At 42.1% G+C, this 21,112-nt stretch overlaps 2 protein-coding genes across 5 annotated transcripts; one reads left to right on the top strand and one right to left on the bottom strand.

Moving 5' to 3' along the window:
- Positions 1 to 260: 260 nt before the first annotated feature.
- Positions 261 to 2,303, bottom strand: LOC116524316 (tetratricopeptide repeat protein 39B-like). Its single transcript, XM_032239544.1, has one exon. It carries the CDS (start codon positions 2,180 to 2,182, stop codon positions 467 to 469), a length of 1,716 nt encoding a protein of 571 aa, XP_032095435.1. The 5' UTR covers positions 2,183 to 2,303; the 3' UTR covers positions 261 to 466.
- An 8,963-nt stretch (positions 2,304 to 11,266) lies between these two features.
- Positions 11,267 to 18,345, top strand: SRSF7 (serine and arginine rich splicing factor 7). Of its 4 annotated transcripts, none has more exons than XM_032239358.1 (8): positions 11,267 to 11,531; positions 12,566 to 12,746; positions 13,022 to 13,198; positions 14,085 to 14,159; positions 14,555 to 14,656; positions 16,399 to 16,452; positions 16,975 to 17,010; positions 18,044 to 18,345. In XM_032239358.1, the coding sequence occupies exons 1-8, from the start codon at positions 11,504 to 11,506 to the stop codon at positions 18,096 to 18,098; spliced, it is 708 nt and encodes a 235-aa protein (XP_032095249.1). In that variant the 5' UTR covers positions 11,267 to 11,503; the 3' UTR covers positions 18,099 to 18,345. The 4 variants fall into 4 exon arrangements, with proteins under 4 accessions (XP_032095249.1, XP_032095251.1, XP_032095248.1 ...); XM_032239357.1 differs by having other exon boundaries at positions 11,268 to 11,531; positions 14,555 to 14,665; XM_032239360.1 differs by lacking the exon at positions 16,975 to 17,010.
- The last annotated feature ends 2,767 nt before the right edge of the window (positions 18,346 to 21,112 follow it).

Genomic DNA, 21,112 nt, shown 5'->3' with positions numbered 1-21,112 from the left:
TTTCCAAGAAGGTGGCGCTAAGGCTGAGAGCGGAAGTCTTTTTTTTTAAAAAAAAAAAAAACAAAACACAGTTAAATAAAAATATGTATAGGGTACCGGGATCCCTAGCATAGTGAGCTGTATATGTTACCTAGCGAGATTGTTAAAAATGTTTTGAGGTTTTGAAAATGTTTTCTAATATAATTGACAAATTTGTAATATAGGAGAGATTTTTTTTAATGTACATCTTTTGCCTTTTATTTTTCAAAAATGTGCTTCACCTCATTTGCCCTTAAGACATTGCATTTTATAGGTATGAGAAAGAAAGGGGGAAAAGTCATGGCCAATTCCTTTCTCGTTACTGATCAGATTCTTGGCAGCTACCTCTTGGATTTTTTTCCACAAAGAAATGATTTTTCTACCTGTTAATTACTACTCACTGTAGATATTTCACTTACGCTAAACAAAACCACACTTGGCGTTTAAATCATTTTTCTTTAGCTATTTGTTGAAGGGCTATGTGAGTCCTAAACTGTAATCGGGCTTCCATGGAATAGTCTTTGTAATTTCTTACTTTGTGTAGGTTTTTTGTTGCACTGGCATAGTCTCCTTTTAGATAGTGTAAGATTCCCAGTTCATAATAAGTATATGGCACCAAATAGTGGTCATATTTCAACAATTTCTCCTTTTGAATGACACGATTAAAGTAATACTCAGCCTTTTCGTATTTGCCTAAGTATTTCAGGCATAGACCTTTCAGTAAATTTAATAAACTTATGTCATCTGTGCCATACTCTTTATGTGGATTTTCTTGTAAAAGATCTTCTCCTCTGTCAATTATTGATAGCCAGCTTGAAATAAGCTCAACTTTTTTGCTCATGACTCGGAAACCACTCCAGGCATAAATGAACTCCAGAAGGGGTTGGGCTGTAAACCAGCCTGTTGTAGTGCCATAGCGCTGACCCTTCTCTGCAACAAACTTTTCTATTGGCACAGAACCGCCTAAAAATTTGATTCTCAGGCCTTCCACTTTTAAGAAGAGAGAGTTTATATCCTCACTTACTGATTTCACAAAATCAGAAGGAAGCAAAGCCAGGATGATAGCTTTACTGTACATGTAGATTGCCTTGGACCACCTGCTTTGTTGAGACAGTAGATTGGCATAGTGGTAAGCTTGCCTCCAATCCTGCCATAAAATGTGGCACCACATGAATTCCCAGTAACAGAGGTGATGAAACTGCTTCCATTCATTCTGAGTAAAAATGCACTCCTGTAATTTTAGCTGTGCATTTTCAAAATCTCCTTTCAACATACTAGAACGTGCATGAAAAAATTTAAATATGACACAGTTTGGAAATTTCTGGAGGTAGACTAGGAAGAGATCTTCTGTAGAATTGGAAATCTTTTCAACACCAAAAGTTACATAGACATAATTGTAATAAAAGAGTAGAGTCAAAAGACTTATGATATTATTTATGTGAGTTTCAGATGCACTCTCATGAAGCAAAGACAAGCCCACTTCTCTATCACCAGAATATCCAATAATATTGAGTAGTTTAAGTGTCTTTGGTGGCACAAGTGATAACATCAAATTGAATGCTCCAAGTCCAAATTTTACACCTCCAACCAGGTGTTTGTGGGTTTTGCTTTGGTTGTCAGGTATCTGTGTTAATACCTGTTGACAGTCTTTGTATATTTGGTAACTTGACCCAAAACTGATCCCGCTTTTAAGGAAAGCAAGCATGCTCTCATCTTGTATAAATGATATGAAGGATTTCAAGATCAAACACTCAGCATAACAGACTTCTGCATGCAATTCCTCTTCTGTGATAGCTGTTATTTCCTGTTTACTTACTAGATGAGACAATGTCATTTTAGTTTTTTTTCGGAAATTGTTACAGGTGTTCAAAGCGTCCTTTGCAGCTATCATTCCAATCTGTAAATCCTGTGGCTCAAAAGTCAGGATGGCCTTGACAACCATAAAGAAACTATACATTAGGGAATGGTACATGCTGTTTTTAGACCATGGATGAATGAGATTTATTGCATCTGAGAATCTGTTATTTAGAAATAAATACAATCCAGTGGTGCATTCTTCCAAGGAAGATAGTAGATTCATTTTTGTTGCCATAGGGATACTTTCACAGGCATCTTCAAACTTGTCCTCCTGATCATTTTTTCTTTTACTTAGAGTAAGTGGCATATTTGTTTCCCCACTTAGAGATGAGAAATATCTGAAGTGGAAGTGGAGTGATGTGGTTGCAATGAGTGTAGCTCCTGATCTCCTGATTGAGATCACTTCTTCCACACAAAGCTCAGTCTGAGGTGTTGCTGTTAAAATAGAGGCAAACAAACAACTAGCTGTGAGGTGCAGCATTAGGATATTATCATCTATGTTAGACAATGGGGGAACAAAAGATAATTTTAGTTACCCAGAAGATGCATTTCTGAAAATGCATTTAGTACATTTGTAATGTACTAAACAAAACCTGTTTTAAAAATTTGTAAATTTAACTATAGATGAGGAAAACATGCTTTTTAAAAAAAAGCACTGCAAAGTATATTCTTTGTAAGCAGAATTCTTTTGTAACTATTCCTTCAACATATCGATTTCATATGATCATGCTTTTCTGTATTTGCGTTATAGAACTGTACTATGATAGCTGTAAAATTTCTCTATAGGAAGGCCTTTGGGGGCAAGAATCTGGTTGGAAAAGGGAATGTATTTATGTAGCTCTCTTTTTTTTTTTTTTCTTTTTCTTTTTTTGAGACGGAGTCTCACTCTGTTGCCCAGGCTGGAGTGCAGTGTCATGATCTTGACTCACTAACAACCTCTGCCTCCTGGGTTCAGGAGATCCGCCCACCTCATCCTTTTGAGTAGCTGGGACTATAGGCATGTACCACCACGCTCAGCTCCTTTTTTTTTTTTTTTTTTTTTTTTGAGATTGAGCCTTGCTCTGTTGCCCGGGCTGGAGTGCAATGGTGCAATCTCAGCTCTACTACCTCCCAGGTTCAAGCGATTCTCCTGCCTCAGCCTCCCGAGTAGCTGGGATTAGAGGTGCCCACCACCACGCCCGGCTAATTTTTGTATTTTTAGTAGAGGTGGGGTTTCACCACGTTGACCAGGCTGGTCTTGAGTTCCTGACTTCAGGTGATCCGCCCACCTCAGCCTCCCAAAGTGCTGGGTTTACAGTGAGCCACCTCGCCCAGCCTACTTTTTTTTGTTGTTGTTGTATTTTTTGTAGAGGTGAAGTTTCGCCACGTTGCCCAGGCTAGTACTCAAGTGATCCACCTGCCTTGGCCTCCTAAAGTGTTGGGATTACAGGCGTGAGCCTGTGTGCTTGGCCTAAAACTAACTTTTGACGAAATGAAGCATTGTGGTCAATTGTATAGAACTTTGGACATGCGGAGATTTGTGTAAATCTACAAAGATTTCCTAGTATTGTTCCTATTAGAAAAAATAAATTCAAATGTAATAGTTGTTATCACAGCATTTGGTAGGAAATCTTTTCTTCTACTGGGAGTCATTTAATACCTGTAAGCCGGGTTGGGAGTGGGTACAATGGAAGGCCAATTCCAAATTACAAGCTATTTAATTTATTCATAATAACAGAATAGTTTCAATTAATCTATTCTTAAAAGTAGAAATAGCAAAACACAACGGTAATTATTACAACACTTCAAAAAAAGATCCAAGTATACTTTAAAATGCACTTGAATTCTGTATTTTGATAAGTCAAAAGACAAAAGGGAGAGGTAGAACAGAGGAGAGTAATCAAAGGAAAAGAAAAAGAGACGGAAAAGCAGAAGAAACAGTTGCAAATTTTCACACAGAGGGAGAGAGAAAACAAAGAGGAAAAATATGTTACATATAAGAAGAAATGATAAGGAGGACAGCCTCAGAGGCATTATTTTAGATAAATGCTTGTTTTTTATTTTTATTTTATTTTTGGGTTTTGTTTGTTTGCTTTTCTTTTTTTTTCCTCCCCTCCCCACCCCTGCAGCTGTTTGTTTGTTTGAGGAGGAGTCTAATTTTATTGCCCAGGCTGCAGTGCAACTGCATGATCTTGGCTCACTGCAACCTCTGCCTCCAGGGTTCAAGTGATTCTGTTTCAGCCTCCTGAGTAGCTGGGACTACAGGCATGTGCCGACATGCCCTAATTATTTTTGAATTTTTAGTAGAGACTGGGTTTCACCATGGTTGGCCAGGCTGGTCTCAAATTCTTTTTATTTTATTTATTTATTTTTATTTTTATTTTTAATAGACGGGGTTTCACCATGTTGGTCAGGCTGGTCTTGAACTCCCGACCTCAGGTGATCCGGCTGCCTTGGCCTCCAAAGGGTCTCAAATTCTTGACCTCAGGTGATCCACCCACCTTGGCCTCCCAAAGTGCTGGGATTACAGGCATGAGCCACTGTGCCCAGCCCAATAAATGCTTGTTTTTACACTTAAGATTCAGTTATGTTTCAGGTTGTTAGCAACAGTAATCACTTTTTTTTAAATTTTCTTCCAGAAATATTTTAATAAAAATTGGCCATTTCCAAGAGACACCCACTGCATGCCCATCAATAAATTACTAACTTTTTAAAAGCTAGGTTATGGCGGAGCATGGTGGCTCATGCCTGTCATCTCAGAACCTTGGGAGGCCGAGGCCAGTGGATCACCTGAGGTCAGGAGTTTGAGACCAGCCACTAAAAATACAAAAATCAGCTGGGTGTGGTGGCGGGCACCTGTAATCCCAGCTAGTTAGGAGGCTGAGGCAGGAGAATTGCTTGAACCCAGGAGGCAGAGGTTGCAGTGAGCTGAGATCGTGCCACTGCACTTCAGCCTGGGCAAAAAGAGCGAAACTCTTTTTTTTAATTTATTTTTATTTATTTTTTTATTTTTTTTGAGACGGAGTTTCACTCATGTTACCCAGGCTGGAGTGCAATGGCGTGATCTTGGCTCACCGCACCTCCGCCTCCTGGGTTCAGGCAATTCTCCTGCCTCAGCCTCCTGAGTAGCTGGGATTACAGGCACGCACCACCATGACCAGCTAATTTTTTGTATTTTTAGTAGAGACGGGGTTTCACCGTGTTGACCAGGATGGTCTCGATCTCTTGACTTCGTGATCCACCTGCCTCGGCCTCCCAAAGTGCTGGGATTACAGGCTTGAGCCACCACACCTGGCCTAAGAGCGAAACTCGTTATCTTAAAAAAATAATAAATAAATAAAAAGCTAGGTTAATTATACATTTATCTGAAAGGCCCAGTTCTTTTTTTTTTTTTTGAGATGGAGTCTCACTCTGTCGCCCAGGCTGGAGTACAGTGGTGAGATCTCAGCTCACTGCAACCTCTGCCTCCTGGGTTCAAGTGATTCTCTTGCCTCAGCCTCCCAAGTAGCTGGGACTACAGGTACCCACCATCATGCCTGGCTAATTTTTGTATTTTTAGTAGAGACGGGGTTTCACCATACTGGCCAGGCTGGTCTCAAACTCCCGACCTTGTGATCTGCCCACCTCGGCCTCCCAAAGTGCTGGGATTACAGGCATGAGCCACTGCGCCTGGCCTGAAAGGCCCAGTTCTGAATGGAAAAGCCATGCAGCCCACTAGAAGATAAACTCTTCTTCTTCTTTTTTTTTTTTGAATCACAGTCTTACTCTGTTGCCTAGGCTGGAGTGCAGTGGCATGATCTCAGCTCACTGCAACCTGTGTCTCCCACATTCGAACGATTCTCCTGCCTCAGCCTCTGGAGGAGCTGGGATTACAGGCGTGGACCACCATTGGCTAATTTTTGTATTCTTAGTAGAGGCAGGATTTCACAATGTTGGCTAGGCTGGTCTTGAACTCCTGACCTCAAGTGATCTGCCCTCCTTGGCCTCCCAAAGTGCTGGGATTACAGGAGTAACCCAGCTCACCTCACCAGATTTTTTTGTGTTTTTAGTAGACACAGGGTTTCACCATGTTGGTCAGGCTGGTCTCAAACTCCTGACCTCAGGTGATCCACCCACCTCCACCTCCCAGAGTGCTGGGATTACAGATGTGAGACACTGCACCCAGTCCTTTTTCAATTTCCCATTTTTATTTCTATTTTCTTTTAATATAGAGATGGAATCTTGCTATGTTGCCTGGGCTGGTCTCAAACTCAAGCGAGTTCAAGCTTGAGTTCAAGCCTAGTCTTAAGCAATCCTCCTACCTAGGCCTCCCAAAGTTCTGGGATTACAAGCATGAGGCACTGTACCTGGCCCGTATTTTTAAACGTCTGTCTTCTGATTATATTTCTTGTATTTGTTTTCACCACTGAGTATGACTGGCACTTAGTCATTAAACTAAATTATGCTGGGAGCAGTGGGTCATGCCTGTAACCCCAGCATTTTGGGATGCCAGGGCAGGCAGATCACTTGAGTTCAGCTTGAGACAAACCTGAGCAGCATGGCAAAACCCCATCTCTATAGAAAAAAATACAAAAATTAGCTGGGCGTGGTGGTGCTTGCCTGTAGTTCCAGCTCCTTGTGGGAACTGAAGCCAGAAGATCGCTTGAACTGGGTAGGTGGAGTTTGCAGTGAGTTAAGGTCATGGCCACTACACTTCACCCTGGGTGACAAAGTGAGACCCTATGTCAAAATAACAATAATAATAATACAGTCTCACCATGTTGCCCAGGCTGGTCTCCTGAGCTCAAGCAATCCACCTGCCTCTGCCTCCTGAGTGTTGGGATTACAGGCATGAGCCACCTCATATGGCCATTTCATACTTTATAATACAATGTGACATTCCACAGAAAACCTCACCATTACCTAGATTGTTTTACACACCTAAACCACCCATTTAGGTCATATTTATATCAGTGGAGCATTCCTGCACCACATTATTCCTTTTCCTAGTTTTACTCTTGAAGTTGGTCAAAGCACTGCAGTTCTTTAGCCTTTCATCCTTTAGTACTGACAGTTGTCCAATACTTGGTTAATGAGAAATTAATTAATTTCTTTTTATTTTTTTTTTGAGATGGAATCTTGCTCTGTCACCCAGGCTGGAGTGCAATGGAGCGGTCTCGGCTCACTGCAAACTTCCCCTCCCGGGTTCAAGCGATTCTCCTGCTTCAGCCTTCTGAGTAGCTGGGATTACAGGTGTCTACCACCACGTGGGCTAATTTTTGTATTTTTAGTAGAGACGGGGTTTCACCATGTTGGTCAGGCTGGTCTCAAACTCCTGACCTTGTGATCTGCCTGCCTCAGCCTCCTAAAGTTCTGGGATTACAGGCATGAACAACCACGCCCAGCCTGAGAAATTAATTTCTTAATACAATATGAAATAATTATGAACATGCCTCTTCCTTCTCAGACTGTCCTAACAGCATTCCAGAGGAAACAGAAGATCATGAAATGTTGAAAAAGAAAGCTGTAGTTGAACATAGCTGTTTGGTTGAACCTACAGTACACACATACACAGCACATACATAAATACATATTAAAAATTAGTATTTGTTACTATAGATTACTTATTTATATTACAAATAGATTCTTGGCGTGGCGGAGGGGGAAGCTGGGGTCCAGGAGGCAGAGTCTGAGGTCTGCCCACCTCTTGCCCTGCCTTTAAAAAACAAACAGCTGGGCGCGGTGGCTCAAGCCTGTAATCCCAGCACTTTGGGAGGCCGAGGTGGGTGAATCACGAGGTCAAGAGATCGAGACCATCCTGGTCAACATGGTGAAACCCCGTCTCTACTAAAAATACAAAACATTAGCTGGGCATGGTGGCGCATGCCTGTAATCCCAGCTACTCAGGAGGCTGATGCAGGAGAATTGCCTGAACCCAGGAGGCGGAGGTTGCGGTGAGCCGAGATCGCGCCATTGCACTCCAGCCTGGGTAACATGAGTGAAACTCCGTCTCAAAAAAACAAACAAACAAACAAACAAACAAACAAACAGATTCATGAGCAAAAGGTTTAAATTTGCTTTTCCTTTCTTTTTTTTTTTTTTTCCTTTCTTGTTTTAAGGTTTTCACATCTGAGCTCAACTGGTGATAATGATTTAAAAGTGAAACAAATGGTGAGAGAAGTAAGATTAAAAAGGGAGCTTTTTTGTTAATATTTCCCTGGAAATACCAAATGTAGGAAATGCATATACATTTTGAAAACTGCTGTAAAAGGCTTATGAATTACTCTCCTTTCCTAAACTAATAATATTGTCAAAATTTAACAATAGTAACATGTTAATAATTAATATTGCATATTAGGAAATATTACATTTGAATTAAGTACTTTTCATATTCAAACAATCTGAGAATGTAAATTTAACACAGATTTCTAGAGGCAGAAACTTATGTGGGTGAATGTGATTTCAAAGAGAATCAGCAGGAATAAAAGTTCTCTGCACAGTAAAATCTCCCTGATTTGGACTGGATTGACATTTAGTGAAAAGAACTGGTTGCCTGTTCTTAAAGAGTGTTCGGTAGAAAGTAGAATAGTGTATGAGAATAGTATACAGTACTATTATTTTTTCATGGTAACCAGATCAACAAAGCCTGGCCTCCTACCGGCCCTGCTTTCATAGGGATAAATAGTATGTAATTAGCTTATTGAACACCTGTCTCCAAGACAGGCATATCTGCGAATTAGGGTCTGAAACCAATTGGTTAGAAATTTTAAAACTGTTTCTATTTACTATTATTTGCTTAGAAATTTCTTTAGTACAACTATAGACTTTGTTTTGTTGGTAGAGATGGGGATCTAGTTCTGTTGCCCAGGCTGGTCTCAAAGTCCAGGACTCTAGCAATCCTTCCACCTCCACCTACCCAAGTGCTGGGATTACCAGCATGAGCCACGAAGCCCGACCTAGACTTTGTATTCAGAGTCAAAAGAAGTTTATTGAGGTTTATTAGGAACTATACGGTATAATATGCACTACCTCTCAAGCAGGTATCTATGCTTGGTTCACAGTAATTTTCTTTTTTATTTTATTTATTTATTTTTTTCTCCCACCCCAACCCACAGTAATTTTCATAGCTTCTTAACAGAAGAAAGTCAACTTAGTAAGGCTTTACAGAATTGATATTCTATCTTTTAGGGACTACATAATTTTTTTTTTTTTTTTTTTTTTTTTTTTTAGACAGAGTCTGACTCTGTCCCCCAGGCTGGAGTGCAGCACGATCTTGACTCTCTCTGCAACCTCTGCCTCCTGGGTTCAAGTAATTCTCCTGCCTCAGCCTCCTGAAATAGCTGAGACTACAGGCACACACCACCGTGACCAGCTTATTTTTTGTATTTTAGTAGAGATGGGTTTTACCATGTTGCCCAGGTGAGTGTCGAACTCCTGAGCTCATGCAATCCGCCCGCCTCGGCCTCTCAAAGTGCTGGGTTATGGGCGTGAGCCACCGCACCTGGCCCCTATATAATTTTTATAATTATTGTTTAATTCTTTTGAGAAGAACATATAGATCTTTATATTGTTTCTTTTGAGAAGAACCCAGTAGATAGAAACAAAAATCACTAAGACTAAGGAGAACACATATACTCTACAGAGCTTCTATTTTCTTCCTAGAGATGTTCCTGAGACAGACTAATTCTCTCCATAACTTCATCAATTTAAAAAATATGCATACAATCATAGCATGACCTGGAGAGAATCCTTGCTTTATTCACCAAGCCTCCTTTCCCTGTAATCTACATTCCACACCTATACACACCAAATGAAGTTGCAGAAGATGAAAAAGACAAAAATGCAAATATCTAAAGATGTCCTTTTTTTTTTTTTTTTTTCTTTTTTTTGAGACGGAGTTTCGCTCGTTACCCAGGCTGGAGTGCAATGGCGCGATCTCGGCTCACCGCAACCTCCGCCTCCTGGGTTCAGGCAATTCTCCTGCCTCAGCCTCCTGAATAGCTGGGATTACAGGCACGTGCCACCATGCCCAGTTAATTTTTTGTATTTTTAGTAGAGACGGGGTTTCACCATGTTGACCAGGATGGTCTCGATCTCTTGACCTCGTGATCCACCCACCTCGGCCTCCCAAAGTGCTGGGATTACAGGCGTGAGCCACCGCGCCCGGCCCATCCTTTTTTTAATGTATAACCTTTCCATCTTTTGTGTATTCCAAGAATTTATGATGTAATGTCTATGTTTCTAGCAAAAAAGAACTGAAATCTGTATTTGCAGTTGGTGTCTGAAGCAATTCTAATGTAAAGAAGTTTGGCATTTATTTGGTACTACTGAGTGGCTGAGCAGCAAGGCTGCTATTTCCACTGCGTGGAGATATTCAAAGATGATTTAGAGGCCGGGCGCGGTGGCTCACGACTGTAATTCCAGCACTTTGGGAGGCCGAGGTGGGTGGATCACGAGATTAGAAGTTTGAGACCAGCCTGGCCAACATGGCGAAACCCCGACTCTACTAAAAATACAAAATTAGCTGGGCGTAGTGGTGCACGCCTGTTATCCCAGCTATTCGGGAGGCTGAGGCAGAATGGCTTGAACTCGGGAGGCGGATGTTGCAGTGAGCTGAGATGGTGCCATTGCACTCTAACCTGGGCAACAAGAGCAAGACTCTCTCTAAAAAAAAAAAAGATGATTTAGGAGTCCCAATAATCCTCAGGAACTGAGTATTAGTGGATCATGTGTGTTACTACAATACAAAGCAGAAAACATTAGAAAGGAAGAGCAAATCTATTACTTTGAGTTTCAGATGCAAATAATTTCCAAATTGCCACTGGCCAAAATGCTTTAAACATCAGGGTTTTGTCACAGTTGCAATATAACCGGGAAGAGGGGGAAGCCCACAGTTCTATTTCTTTGTCTTTCAGACCCCAAGAACTCAGACCGTGGTGGTGACAAACTGGTGACTGGTTCGGAAGAAGCTGGAGGGGGGAGTGCAGGGCAGGAGACTTTACCACAAGTCTCTGGGGGCGTCATCCTTCCTAAGGTCTATGGTGTAAAAACCACCACTCAGAATGGCGGGGTTCATGGACTTTTCACCATGGCCAAACTTTCGATTACCTCTGATGAGCCCCAAAGATCACAGAGTAGCAGACTAGGCCAGGTCCCGCAACAGAAAGGCGCGACGGCTGCAACAACAGTGGTTAAATTGTACAGTCTTTCATAGGCCGGTCTAACGCATCTGGACGAAGATTACTAAGGCTGAGGGTCCCTAAACTGGAGAAAACGAAAAGGCGGCAGGGGGTAGGGAGAAGGGAAGGAAGACAAGGAGGGTGTAGAAAAGGGGGAGGGGAGGGGACGGGACACCACGGGAAAGGCCTCAGGTTTACTGGCGAGATCGTGGCGTTCCCATGGAAACGTATCCCTCCGCCCGTGATCGGCGTGTTAGTCTCTTCAGTTCCTTCCGCGTCGCTTCTCGGCTGTTTCCGCCCAGCTCCTTTGTGCCGCGCAGAACAACGAAATGACGCATGCGCAAAGCCCAGCCGCCGCATATATAAATGCGAACTCGGGCTCTTCCTCGTAGTGCCGTCGGGACCGTTGGCGGGTGAGGGCGTGTGTCAGCTTTTGCGTCGCTCGAGCCTTAGGCGCTGCGAGCTAGAGCCGAGCACGCGGGTCGGTCATCATGTCGCGTTACGGGCGGTACGGAGGAGGTAAGAGGCTGGGGTCCTCTGAGGGACGTTGGTGTGGTGTACTGAGCACTGCGAGGCCGTAGGGCTGGCGCGGCGGTTGGGAGACGGTTATTCCGCGTGCGTAATGGCGGCTTCGGCGCACGCCATACGAAGCCGGAGGCAGCGGGGGCGGGGTGGTGAAGGGAGACAGGGGATGGCTGGTGTACATCTCTGCCGAGTTCCGTACTCTTGGGCATTTTTGTGGACCAATCCAGCCTGAAGCAGGGTTGAGATCACGGTTTCCGCGATGCCCTTCTTGGAGCCGCCCGCCGGCCCCCTCCCCCCGCCCTCGGCGGCGGCTGCCATTTTGCGCACATTGACGACCGTGGTGGCGCATTTCCTCACCGCTTTCCCGCCACTTCGGCGGACAGATCTGGCCGCAGCCGTAACTAAGATCGTGGTTGTGTTTGAGACGGAACGAAATTGGCAGCTGTGAGCTGCGTGTTCTCGTCAAACGGTTAAACTGTGGAATGGGAAAGGGAATGTAATCTTTGCGACTTGCGGCTGTTTTTTTTTTTTCCTCTTTTAGTTTTTTCGAGCGCACTTTATGGCTTTGGGGCGGAGAGCTGGAGTCTTGGGCGAGCCTGTGCCTGGGGCGGTTGCCGCGGAGGACGAGAGCCTGGGCAGCTCTCCCTGCCCGGCCCTTACCGAGGCCCGCCCGCCGCCGCCGCCACTACCGCCGCGGGCCCGCGCGCTCCTAGCGCCCCCGGGGCTGCCGGGACTCATGGGCGGGGCGGGGCCGGGGCGGGTCCCGCCCCACGCCTCGGTGTACCCTACGACGCATCTCTGTTGGGGACGGTCACCTCTTAGTAGAACGTTAAGAACTTTGTTAAAAAGTCTAGGTTTTCAGGGATTTGCGGACTTCACCGGTTTTAGGACTAAGTTCAATCTTTAATAGAGAGCATTAAATGTGCTTTACCCAATTTTGAGGATGGCCCATTTTAAGGCAAATAATTCATTCAAACTTGGGCCAGATTTTGCATAACGTGCATTCTTCTGTTTGCGTTTTTAAACAGAAACCAAGGTGTATGTTGGTAACCTGGGAACTGGTGCCGGCAAAGGAGAGTTAGAAAGGGCTTTCAGTTATTATGGTCCTTTAAGAACTGTATGGATTGCGAGGAATCCTCCAGGATTTGCCTTTGTGGAATTCGAAGATCCTAGAGATGCAGAAGATGCAGTACGAGGACTGGATGGGAAGTAAGTAAAATGTTATGAAATTCATGTGCATTAAAATATATTGTGGGCTAGGTAATGGAGTGCTAAGGTTGGATTCTGAAATCTGGAGGAGACCAGCTGATTATAGTGTTACTTGCTAAAGACACAAGAAGGTTAAAGAAGATAGAGATGGAGTTAGGGCTTAGTAAAGACTGCCAAAGTTTGTGAGGGGGAAAGAGTGGTTGGAAAGAGTTCTTTTATATCCGGAAGTCCTGAATATATTTTTAACTAGAATTTCGTTACTTTACTTTTATTAGAGTGATTTGTGGCTCCCGAGTGAGGGTTGAACTATCAACAGGCATGCCTCGGAGATCACGTTTTGATAGACCACCTGCCCGACGTCCCTTTGATCCAAATGATAGATGCTATGAGTGTGGCGAAAAGGGACATTATGCTTATGATTGTCATCGTTACAGCCGGCGAAGAAGAAGCAGGTATTTATTTTAATAAAGGAATGGTTGGTATTCTAGTTAATCAAGTAATTTTTTTATTAGCAAGGCAGAAACTAGTGTTTTTCTATAAACTTGAATGTTAATTGTACAGGTGTATTTTTACAATTTTTGTTTAATTAAAAAAATGTTACTATATTAATAATCAACCTGGTCAAAACCTTTCAGGTTTCTTCGTTTGAGTCAGTCGCCTTGATTCAGAATGTCACGAGCCTTATGATATCATGCTGAGGCGCCTTGCAAATCCGACAATTAAGATCCTCCTAGACCTTGAGGTGATCAGCATAAGAGGCCAGATCCCCTCGAGTCATCTACACCTAGCTTCACCTTATTCTTTAAAGGGCAGAAAATTTGAGACGGTGATCGCCGTAACAGTAAATTTGGCTTACAATTGGGGGCCCCCCTCCGGTTTAGAAAGAGGAACACCAGATTGACCACATTCCCAACTAGAAAAATCTTCTTGCGTCAATCAAGCCTCACCTGGCTCATTTGGCTGTCAGTTTGATCGTCGTTAGATTGAAGAAAACATCTAGATGCAGCGATCGGCTATAGATACTTCTAGATCGTCTAGATCTACTAGACCATGGGCCAAAGAGGGTCGACCTGCAAACTTGCAAGGTTTATTTTAAATACACATTATAGTGTTTTATATTATGTAATTCTAAGTTGTAATTCAGCTTTTAACAAATCTTTTTTTAGGTAGTAAAAAAAAAAAAAAAAAAAAAACTCGACAACTAATAGGCCCAGAGTTTATTTCCAAATGAGACACTAAATTTAAATAGTTTTGAGATTTGATTTCAGCAGAGGCACACAAACTCTTTAAAATGAGTTATTGTCTGACATTTTGTTTTTTCTCTAACTTGAAAAATAGGTCACGGTCTAGATCACATTCTCGATCCAGAGGAAGGCGATACTCTCGCTCACGCAGCAGGAGCAGGGGACGGAGGTGAGATCTCGTTTAATTCAAGTCTTAATGTATTATTTTTAAATTCACTGATAGCCCAACACAGAAAAAACTCATTTTTTTTGGAAACAGTGTCTTGCTCAGTCAACCAGGCTAGAGTACAGTGGCATAACCACGACTCACTGCAGCCTTGCCCTCTTGGGCCTAAGCAGTCCTCCTGCCTCAGCCTCCTGAGTAGGTGGGACTGTAGGCACTTTCACCATACCCAGCTAATTTTATTTTTGTAGAAATGGACTTGTACTGTTTCCCAGGCTGGTCTCAAGCTCCTGGGCTCATGATTTCCCAAAGTGCTGGGATTATAAGCATGAACACTGCACCTTTCCCTAATTGAAGTCTTAAGTGGCCAAAAAAACAAAAAACTGTTCTTTAATTTTTAGGTCAAGGTCAGCATCTCCTCGACGATCAAGATCTATTTCTCTTCGTAGATCAAGATCAGCTTCCCTCAGAAGATCTAGGTCTGGTTCTATAAAAGGATCGAGGTATTTCCAGTATGTAACACTTTTTTCTTGTTTATGTTTGGATTGTTCACATTTTAACTGCAGTAGCGTGTCTTAAGGACATAATTCATATTGATTGCTTCAGGGAATATTGAGATGTAAAAGTTAAAGAACCAAGATTAAAATTTATGTTATGTGCAACTTATGCCATAAATTTTAATCTAGGTTTTTGTTTTTTTGAGACAGTTTCACTCTGTCACCAGGCTGGAGTGCAGTGGCGTGATAACTGCAACCTCTGCCTCCCAGGTTCGAGTGATTCTCCTGCCTCAGCTTCCTGAGTAGCTGGGATTACAGGCACGTGCCACCACGCCCGGCATATCTTTTTGTATTTTTAGTAGAGACGGGGTTTCACCATGTGGACCAGGATCGTCTTGATTTCTTCACCTTGTGATCCATCTGCCTCGGCCTCCCAAAGTGCTGGGATTACAGGCATGAGCCATCGTGCCCGGCCATATTAATCTAGTTTTACAGGTGAAGAAAAGGGCTACTAGAGATTTTAAGGCTTGTTAGAGGCCATGGTGGTAGAGAAGGATCTAAAGTGCCACAATTCTAGTGAAGACTATGGGTGAGCATGTTGCTGTAAATATTTCTGGCTTTGGCCGGGCACGGTGGCTCATGCCTGTAATCTCAGCACTTTGGGAGGCCGAGGCAGGCAGATCACGAGGTCAAGAGATTGAGACCATCCTGGCCAACATGGTGAAACCCCGTCTCTACTAAAAATACAAAAAGATATGCCGGGCGTGGTGGCACGTGCCTGTGGTCCCAGCTACTCGGGAGGCTGAGGCAGAAGAATTGCTTGAACCCGGGAGGCAGAGGTTGCAGTGAGCCGAGACTGTGCCACTGCACTCCAGCCTGGAGATAGAGCAAGACTCCATCTCAAAAAAAAAAAAAAAAAAAAATTCTGGCTTCAGATTATATGATACTAGTTCTGAAAGATGGTAATTGATTTTCCTGACAAAAAGGCCCATTAGAACCAGGAAAATAGAGTAGAAGCAAGTAGAAAACATTGCTCATTTTTGGAATGATGGGGTTGATTTGAGACGCTGGAAAGTTGACTGGGGCAGTAGTGTGTACGTACAGATGAATGTGGGTTTTGTTTATATGGTTTCAGACCTGAAAAAGCTAAGAACCAGAGCTTTACTCTTTGTAGAAGGCCTTAAAAGGAGATAGAATGAAGAAAATTAGAAAAACAGTATTGCAATGTGTAATTAATATTTGCAATGATAGTGGTACAGAATGCAGCTGGGAGTTAATTGGTGTTTAATAGCACAAAACCTTTAAATGCAGGAATTCTGAATCGTGTGGTCTACTTGAGAAAGCCATGGACCATCTATCTCTTTAGATAAAAAGTATTTAATTTGATTCCAGGACCTCAAATCTTTAAAAAAAAAAAAAAAAAAGTCAGTCTGATTTTGGTTTGTCTGGCAAATTGATGGCTCTCAAACATTTGATGATCCAAGATTAAAGCCTTACTAAGTGGTGGATTTCTTTTCATCTAGCTTTTATCACCTGAATTAGTCTCAGAAACTAACCAATTGAGTGATAGAAACAAGTAATTGAGATGGTGTTTCCTTGTATTTGATAACTGTTTTTTGAAAGTGTTAGAATAAGGCAAGTGTTGCATCTTCCTTAGGTTTAGCTTCTCTGCACCTAACCTAATACAGTGTTTTGTAGTTCAAGGAAATTCCTGTGGACTAATTGGTATAATTGTGTTTTTCACCTAGATCCCCATCGAGGTCAAGATCAAGATCCAGGTCTATTTCACGACCAAGAAGCAGGTAGGGTAAAAATCTGATTATGCTCTTCTAGTTATATGGCACCAATATCCAAAGAGTTCAAAGTGTTTTTAATTGTTGAAATTTTAAGTGATAACTCTAAACTTAGGTGTTAGTGGAAACACAGTACCTTATTTATGTATGTCCTACTTATTACTGGTTGACTTTCCCTGAACAAGGGAATGTAAAACTGTAGTGAGAAATAAGTTTGTGACTTTGGGGATTATATTAAAGAGGCCCTTGTTAGAACTGATAGCTGCATGGAGAAGCATCCTGAAATTAATGTGCTCAAAGCAGAATGTAAAAGATTAATCATGATAAAATATAGTTATTCACTCATTTTTTTTGAAAAACAGTTGTTGGAAGATTGGCCTTTGTTAGCAACAACTGGTAGGATGTTCTTCAGTTGAAGTGCAGTGTGACATTTTAAGCTTAGCACATTTGGGGGTTGTTTTATGGTATTGTGACTACAAGAAAGGGATTGGTTAGTATTCTTTCTTAATAGAATTTCTCATGTTTTGACAGCCGATCAAAGTCCAGATCTCCATCTCCAAAAAGAAGGTAAGCTAAATGTTTTGTTGCCAATCTTGCCTGTCAAGTGTGGCCTCTGCAGATTTGTTTGCTTATTGCTTTGCAGTCTTTGAGCTCTTTGGAGAATTGGTGCTATATAGATTAAAATACTATGCTAAGTTTCTGAACTGATTGCTTTTCTTGATTCATAAAATGTTAGGGTGATTATTAAGATGTGATTGGTCTTGTGAGTACTTGGTAGAAATTTTGATCAGAAACATGCGTTTTCCCCACATGTACAATAGATACAAAGTGAGGAGAGAAGTCTTGTAAATAGCTATCTGGCTAGTGCTACTTAATGACCAGAAAACTTCAAATAGTTGTCATATTTAACTGCAGGTTGACATGGCAGTTTTGACAAGGATCGCCTAATTTTCTTTCTTTGCTTTCCCTTTTCCTTTTTCTTTTCTTTTTTTTTTTTTTTGAGGGAGTTTTGATCTGTCGCCCAGGCTGGAGTGCAGTGGTAGAATCTTGGTTTACTAGTTGAAGCGATTCTACTGCCTCAGCCTCCTGAGTAGCTGGGATTATGGGTGCCCAACAACATGCCTGGCTTATTTATTTATTTTTTGAGACAGTCTCGCTCTGTTGCCCAGACTGGAGTGCTGTGGAACGGTCTCAGCTTCCTGCAGCCTCTACCTCCTGGGTTCAAGTGATTCTCCTGCCTCAGCCTCCCGAGTAGCTGGTATTATAGGCTCCTGCCACACACCCAGCTAATTTTTTGTATTTTTATTAGAGACTTGAGTTGCACCATGTTGCCTAGGCTAGTCTCGATCTCTTGACCTCAGGTGATCCACCTGCCTCGGCCTCCCAAAGTGTTGGGATTACAGATGTGAGCCACCACACCTGGCCAGGGTAGCCTAATCTTAAGCTAAAAGATAAATATGTAAGTCTCATGTCATTTTTAGGTCTTTGCTATTGGAAATCAGTACCTTAGGCCACCTTTGAATTTATTGAAAGTTAGTGTATGTACATGAGAGTTTCAATCAACACTAATTGGATCCAAACCTAATGTTTTTCTTTTTAGTCGTTCCCCATCAGGAAGTCCTCGCAGAAGTGCAAGTCCTGAAAGAATGGACTGAAGCTCTCAAGTTCACCCTTTAGGGAAAAGTTATTTTGTTTACATTATTATAAGGGATTTGTGATGTCTGTAAAGTGTAACCTAGGAAAGATAATTCAACCATCTAATCAAAATGGATCTGGATTACTACTACTATGTAAATTCAAAACAGTAAGATAATATAAATTTTTGTTGAATGTATTAACATCCTATGGTCTGAAAATATGGGTTTTTATTTGGCACATTTAAATAAAATGTTTCTAACTAGATTTTTGATTTGTGTTCAATATTAACACTTTTCAATTTGGTAAATTCCAGTCAGACGTCATAATTGTTAACCATATTCATACAGACCTACATTCAGAATTGAAAGATGTTGGTTAAGTCTTGAACATCACTAATTGTTCTATACATAAAACTTGGCCAGGATCTTAAGGGACTTTGAAAATTCCATTTTACCCTTGTAGCTTTGGGTAAGATGACCTTGAGTCCCCTATAATACAGCATGAATACATCATGACAGATCCCTAAGTTAATCTATTTGAAGTTCGCGTTAGTAGGTATTGTCAAACTACTAATGATCAGTGGTCAAGCTAGTGGGACCCCTGATTTGTCTATAAATGAGCATGACAGGAACTAAGCAGAACTGATTAACTGTATGAGAAATAGGGAGAGACTGTTTTCTGGTTGACCTTTATACTAATTGCAGCTTTCAGGCTACTACTAGGTGGCGTAGTGTCAATTAGAACTTTCCAAGATGTGGGGAGTTCTCGATGGTCTTTTGTTTCTTTGCTTTCTACGTTAGTTAACCAGTTTTAAACCAAAAAATGCATGTTTGAGGAATTGTCTGAATTTGGGACAAAACACCTTCATGTAAACCAGCTTTGCAAAATTTTCCAGTCCAGATACTCTTCCTCTATTCAAATGGATTGTCTTATTCTGAGCAATGACCTGTTAATCTTCAAGCTAGGTTTTGCAGTTACCAACCACCAACATTCTTCTATTTTGCCAGGCTGGTGCAAAGTAATTAAAGATGTCAATCGGAAATGTTAATAAGACTAAAGTGGTTTTGTAAATCTCACCTATATTTAGCAACACTCCATGTAGCTCATTTTTTTTGGTAGCATCTGGTAAACCTTGGAATGTTATAGCCAGTACGTTCTTTATTCAAATTTTAAATATTCTAAGAACAGTAGGGCAGTAACAGTTACTTAGGAGAGTTTTCTGGTCAAGCTTTTACCAGGCATTCTCTAGCCTTGGTACAAAAAAAAAAAACCTGCTGGTGGCACAGATAACTAGCCTTGTCCATTTTATGCTTTTCAGTAAAGTCATTGGATACCATTGCAACTTGGGAATACTGGTCTGCATCAAGTTTATTTGGTAGTTTGAGTGATTGCTAGTATGTTGGAAGTTATTTGGATTGATTTTTGGAATTTTGACAACTGGCTGAATTATGGTTGGTGTAAAGTTATATGTATAATTGGCAGGCTTATTTATCTGTTGCACTTGGTTAGCTTTAATTGTTCTGTATTACATAAAGATAAGTTTACTCAACAATAAATCTGCAGAGATTGAACAAATAATCCTGATACTTAATTTTTGGAAGTGGGAGCTCTCAGCCAAAAGTAGGAGGCATTAATTCTGTAGCTTTAGGTTGGGCAGCTAGCAGCGTCCTAGAAATGAGTAATGAAAGGATACAAAGGGTATGGAGGAGGGGTAGGGGCAAAAATCGTTTTTAAACAAGTAAATTCTACCATTGTGGGGAAAAGGGCTGTCTGGGCCAATACCCATCATGTGCAACTTGGCACCCGTGCTGTTGCTGGATACATCTCAAAATAAGCTTTGGTGTATCCCCCACTTGTTTTCTGTGATTGGAACTACCAAATTGGTTGTTACTGATTTGAAAAGTGCTGGTCCAGACTCATTCCTTCTAAAATCAATTTTTGAATTTTTTTGGCCAGGTGTGGTGGCTCACACCTGTATTCCCTGCACTTTGGGAGGTCGAGGCGGGTGGATCATCAGGTCAACACTCTTTGTCTTGACCCCCATCTGTACTACAAATAACAAAAATTAGCTGGGTGTGGTGGCAAGTGCCTGTAGTCCCAGCTGCTCAGGAGGCTGAGGCAGGAGAATCGCTTGAATCCGGAAGGTGGAAGTTGCAGTGAGCCGAGATCATACCACTGCGCTCCAGCCTGGGTGACAGAGTGAGACCCTGTCTCAAGAAAGAAAGAAAAATTAGTAGCAGTGAGTAACTATAGTACATCATTGCACAGGTGAACATGCTTATCTAGATCATCCCCAGAAATTAAGTCGAAGGGTATGTGCATTAATTTTTGCTAGGTATTGGGTTGCCTTCATGGCAGTGTGTATAGGAGTACCTGTTTTTCTATCAATTCATACATGCCAGGCTATCAAACTTGATTTTTGCCAATCTCAGGTTGAACACGCCTGGCTGATTTTTGTACTTTTAGTAGAGACGGGGTTTTGTTATGTTGGCCAGGCTGGTCTCGAACTCCTGACCTTGGATCTCAGGTGATCTCCCTGCCTCAGCCTCCCAAAGTGCTGGGATTACAGGCATGAGCCACCGTGCCTGGCCTCAGCATGGATTATTTTTTTTATTGAGATGGGATTTTGCTCTTGGCACCCAGGCTGGAATGCAATGGTGCAATCTCAGCTCACTGCAACCTAACCTCTGCCTCCCATGTTCAGGCAGTTCTGCCTCAGCCTCCTGAGTAGCTGGGATTATAGGTGCCCACCACCACACCTGGCTAATTTTTGTATTTTTAGTAGAGATGAGGTTTCACTATGTTGGGCAGGCTGGTCTTAAACTCCTGACCTCAGGTGATCCACCTGCCTCGGCCTTCCAAAGTGCTGGGGTTACAGGTGTGAGCCACTGCGCCCTGCTATTTTGAGACAGGTTCTCACTCTTGCGGGTTGGGCTTGAGTGATTCTCCCACCTCAGTCTCCCAAGTTGCTGGGACTACAGACAGGCACCAGTATGCCTGGCTCATTTTTAAGTTTTTTTGCAGAGATCTC

The sequence above is a fragment of the Sapajus apella genome, unplaced genomic scaffold (assembly GCF_009761245.1).
Source record: "Sapajus apella isolate SASKATOON/1434 unplaced genomic scaffold, GSC_monkey_1.0 scaffold44, whole genome shotgun sequence".
Classification (NCBI taxonomy): Eukaryota; Metazoa; Chordata; class Mammalia; order Primates; family Cebidae; genus Sapajus; species Sapajus apella.
This window is presented reverse-complemented; position numbering and strand designations above follow the sequence as displayed.